Source organism: Pundamilia nyererei, unplaced genomic scaffold (assembly GCF_000239375.1).
Source record: "Pundamilia nyererei isolate P.nyererei 1_Seehausen unplaced genomic scaffold, PunNye1.0 scaffold00048, whole genome shotgun sequence".
Taxonomy (NCBI): Eukaryota; Metazoa; Chordata; class Actinopteri; order Cichliformes; family Cichlidae; genus Pundamilia; species Pundamilia nyererei.
The window spans coordinates 980,770-984,882 of NW_005187449.1; the positions used below are offsets into that span (position 1 = coordinate 980,770).

The 4,113-nt window shown below is 38.1% G+C and overlaps 1 protein-coding gene across 1 annotated transcript in view; it reads right to left on the reverse strand.

Moving 5' to 3' along the window:
* Nucleotides 1-3,804, reverse strand: part of xrn2 (5'-3' exoribonuclease 2) — a 47,132-nt gene extending 43,328 nt beyond the window's left edge. The window contains exons 1-8 of the mRNA XM_013910773.1: nucleotides 3,700-3,804; nucleotides 3,491-3,584; nucleotides 2,352-2,479; nucleotides 1,991-2,102; nucleotides 1,735-1,846; nucleotides 1,044-1,102; nucleotides 847-936; nucleotides 601-673 (exon numbers count right to left, since the gene is read on the reverse strand). Coding sequence (XP_013766227.1) covers nucleotides 601-673; nucleotides 847-936; nucleotides 1,044-1,102; nucleotides 1,735-1,846; nucleotides 1,991-2,102; nucleotides 2,352-2,479; nucleotides 3,491-3,584; nucleotides 3,700-3,767 — 736 coding nt within the window. The 5' untranslated portion in view covers nucleotides 3,768-3,804. The remainder of the gene's footprint in view (nucleotides 1-600; nucleotides 674-846; nucleotides 937-1,043; nucleotides 1,103-1,734; nucleotides 1,847-1,990; nucleotides 2,103-2,351; nucleotides 2,480-3,490; nucleotides 3,585-3,699) is intronic.
* Between the last annotated feature and the right edge of the window lie 309 nt (nucleotides 3,805-4,113).

A 4,113-nucleotide genomic window follows, 5' to 3' on the forward strand; every position in this document is an offset into this window, starting at 1 on the left:
GTGTGAAGGCTTGTACTTGATGTTTGGTCATCAAAGGTCACCTATCAAATTTGACTTCAAGATAGAAGAGTCAACCTGATAATCAACAGCACTTTAGCTTTGAACTGTGAATCTGTCACTACAGTTCAGAGTACTTCACATCAGAAGCCTCCCATATTTTCGGTTTTTCCATTTACCATTCTGCAGTGCAGCTGCATTCAAGGGGAATTACTGTGCTTTTTTCATTTCTTCTATCACAAACACGGTCTTACATAAAAAATGGCTTCAAGGATTCAAACAATGAGGTCAACATGTGTCAAAGCTCAGCTTCAGACTGCTCCAATCTATCCTGCTGCTGACGAGATGAGACATACTTAATATGGTCATCTCAGGCACAAACCTTCAGTTTGGGAGCGACAGCCAATCAGAACAAAGTTGGCTTAAGGACCTAAAACACTGAGGCACTACACCAAGACCCAGTGAAAGACGAAGATTATTTTGAACATTAAGTATTGCAAAGCTTCTTCATTAAAGCCAACCATAAAAATATGGAGGTGAAATAATCATAAAAGGTCCCTTTAATTAAATCATTGGAATTGCTCTGAGTGTTAATGCATGTACCTCTCTGTCTCCTGATGAAGTCCATAATCTTGTGTTCACCTTCACCTGGGACGCTGGCATCAGACAGGAAGACCTGGATAACAGAGAAACTGAAGATTAGTGCCTGAAAATGCAAAATACCAAGAGCTGAAAACTACAAAAAAAAAAAAAAAGAAAGAGGAACGTAAGGATGATTAAACTGAGTCATTTTATTTTATAAAAGAAATAGTTGTGGGCAGGTAACATCTGGCCATAAATCAGACTCACAACAATATTCTTCCATCCTGGATCGTTGGTGAGTCTTTCGGCCACATAATATCGCAGACAGTGTGCCAGGTTGTCCATGAACTCTGTTCCCTGCAGAGAAAAGTCACTGAATCATCCATTCAAGTACAAATCCTGTAACTACATTGTTACAAGTAAATAAAAGTTAGGCAAGATTTCACTGGATGGAGTAAACTTACTGGGGTGATACAGTTGCTGTCAAACCTTTCTTTAATCTCCTCCGGAGGAAGATAACCTCCTGTAGACGGAAAAAAAAAAAAATCTCAATATTATACTGAGAAGAAACTAGAGGGCGGAGTTACCCCCATGTGGCTGTATTCCCTATCCAAGCTGGACAGAGAGAAAATGAGAGGGGAAAAAGAAAAAAAAAGAAAAAATCAGCAGATTTTTACACTGAGCTGAAATTGATCCAATCGGGTTTAAAAGCAAACAAACAAAAAACCAGGATGTTGTTTTTTTCCCCCAGATGTAATGCTTTAAACTCTTTTTGAAAGTTTCAATCTTCCTCCAAGAGAAAATCACCAGGAATGTATTAAATACACATTTGTTTTATAAATGTCCAAATATATTTTTCAACTGCAGTGTTTAATAAATCATTTCATACTTTAAAAAAAAAAAAAATCAATCAATTTGCATATGCAAGTTTAATTTTTATCATATTTGGTACATCTGCCATTTTTTTTGCAATTTACTGTTTAAAAATCAGTTAATTTAGTTTTTTTTGGGAAAAAAATACACACAGATGATGCACAGCCCTCAAAAACTCCATGCATCAAATTTGACGCACTTAACATTACAGTGTTTTGAATATCACATTAAAATATATTGCCCGTATTTTCAGTCCAGCAGTCAAAGAGGCAAATAAAACACCTTTCTGGATGACCTCCTCTCTCACGCGACTCTTCTCCTCCACCAACTCGACCCCTTCTTTGGAGGCACGAAACCGCCGAGAGCGCTGCTGATTCATTTTGGCACGTGGAGCCTGGGCAGAGTTAACTTTAGTTTACATCAAAGCTACTGTCAGATCGGCGTAACACTGAAAACAAGTTTACTTCACACACAGTAACACTTGTGAATGCTCATCAGTGAAAAAAACTGCACGTTTCTGTTAATGGCAGCAGCTTACCACTCCGTCGATGGCCATGTAGAGAACTCTCCTTGGCCGCACGATGTTAAACAGGCGGTCAATGTACTCGAAGATCGCGACCATCATTTCATCCTCGTTTTTGGGAGCCGGTCTGTGGAGGAAGAGACAAAGTGAAGACTTGGTATGGCTTCATTTATGAACTTTTATATATGTATAAATTTGTATAAATATTTCAAATTTAGAAAAAGACTGTTTCAATGAAATTATTGACTTCCAAATAAATTACACTGGAAACAAAAACCTCACAGGGAGTAGGTTTCTGTTATATCAGAAATGAATTGAGCTGTAAACACAGAAGATCGGTCTTTTATCTCCAGATTAAACTGAGAACGGTTCCTACTTGTCTTCTGGATGCGTGCAGGGGTGAATGATCCCATTCATGTCCAAGTACAAATTGTCAAATTCCACCTCATTGGGGTTTGGCTTTGTTGTATCAACAGGAATACGAACTCCATTGCACTCCTTCCCCTGTTAACATGAAAGGAAACAAAAAAAATAACCTTTTTTGCATCAGAGCTGCAACTCCGGACAAAAATACATCTTCAGCTGTTGTGAGCTGCACTCACACAGAACCTAGTGACATTTCTACAGACATGTATGTCAGGTTACAGCACAGATTTCAGAAAGCTTTGTGATTACGCAGGATATGTATGCTGTAGACAGTTTTTTACTTTTGTATGCAATGTTTATGGCAAATAGCTCTTGTGAATCAGCATGTTAGTGCAAAAAAATGCCTAAGATATATAACATTTATTTGCAGATTCAGCTAAAGTCGTGGGAACAAATGATCTGTTTTTGTAACAGGCTGCAGTAACAAACAGCACACAGGTACAATTCAAAATTGGATCTATGCTTAATTGTCCATTATGTGTAGAAAACTCTGGTCCATCCCTCGACATAGGTTCCTTCTATGCTCGACTGCTTAATAGTCTTAACAAAGAAAAAATTAAAATGTCCAGGTACAAGGACTGAATTGAAAACAAAGTGCAAAAGCAGCCAATGTCCAAAGATAAACCTTGAAAGACTTCAAAAAACCCAGAGAACAGCTGCTCAAGAGCACTTTTAAAGAAACTCTGGCTTCCTGGCAACAAAACATAAAGAAACGAGGAGTGGCTCAAAACATTTGCACAGTACTGTTTAACAGCAGACCAGTAAAGTAATTATAGCTATTGTTAATTTTAACAATACAAAAACAACGAATCCAAACACTTTCTGTGTTTGCTGTCAGGTTAAAGTTCCGCGTGGGTTTCAAACATTAACACAGCAGCAATGTTATTTACAGTGTCACGTGTAAGTAAACAGACTGCACGAGCTTCGATTTATCGTCCCCACTCTCGCCAAAACATTTCGCATTGTCGTAGTAACTTCACCCGCTGTGTGCAGCGATTAAAACGCAGTCAAATGCGCGAGAAGAGTGTTAAAAATATTCCCGATAATGTTCCTCGGACAGGCTGCTAGCTTTCAAAGCTAACCACTCACCTTTTCCTCCACACAGTGCACAATAATTGATGGATATTTTCGGCTGAGCCAACGGAAAAACGCCGGAACTCCCATCTCCGGTAAACAGTCGTTTCTATTTCAACGGTTAAAATACGAACAAGAAGGCAATGATTAAAACAGCTTAATTAAAACAAGATCTTAACTGTCGATGCGTTGGCTACATGCTGCTGGCCATAGCCATTGTGTACCTTTTCCGGTTTATGTCGAATATTTCCGGAGCATCCTGAAGTGTCTCGCAACTCCACAGCGACCCCATAGGTCGGAGACGGTACTGCAGGCATCCAACGGTCCTGATAATGGAAACAACTGATCCACCAGGATTGTAAATTAATGAATTAATAAAATAAATATTTATTTCTGGACTATAGTCACCACTTATGTAAGCGGAATATAATGTTGAAAACTGACTGGGATCTATATTTCCTCCTTAATACTTTATTTTTGTTATTAGGGATATTAATATGCAGGTATTGTTAAATTAACATGAGTATAAATGAGTATAAATCAACTGCTGAACGATCTTTGCTTCCTGAGAAAGTCTCTGAACTTGTCAGCGTTCATATTTTCTTTTTTTTTCTTTTTTTCTTTTTTTTTATTGCTTG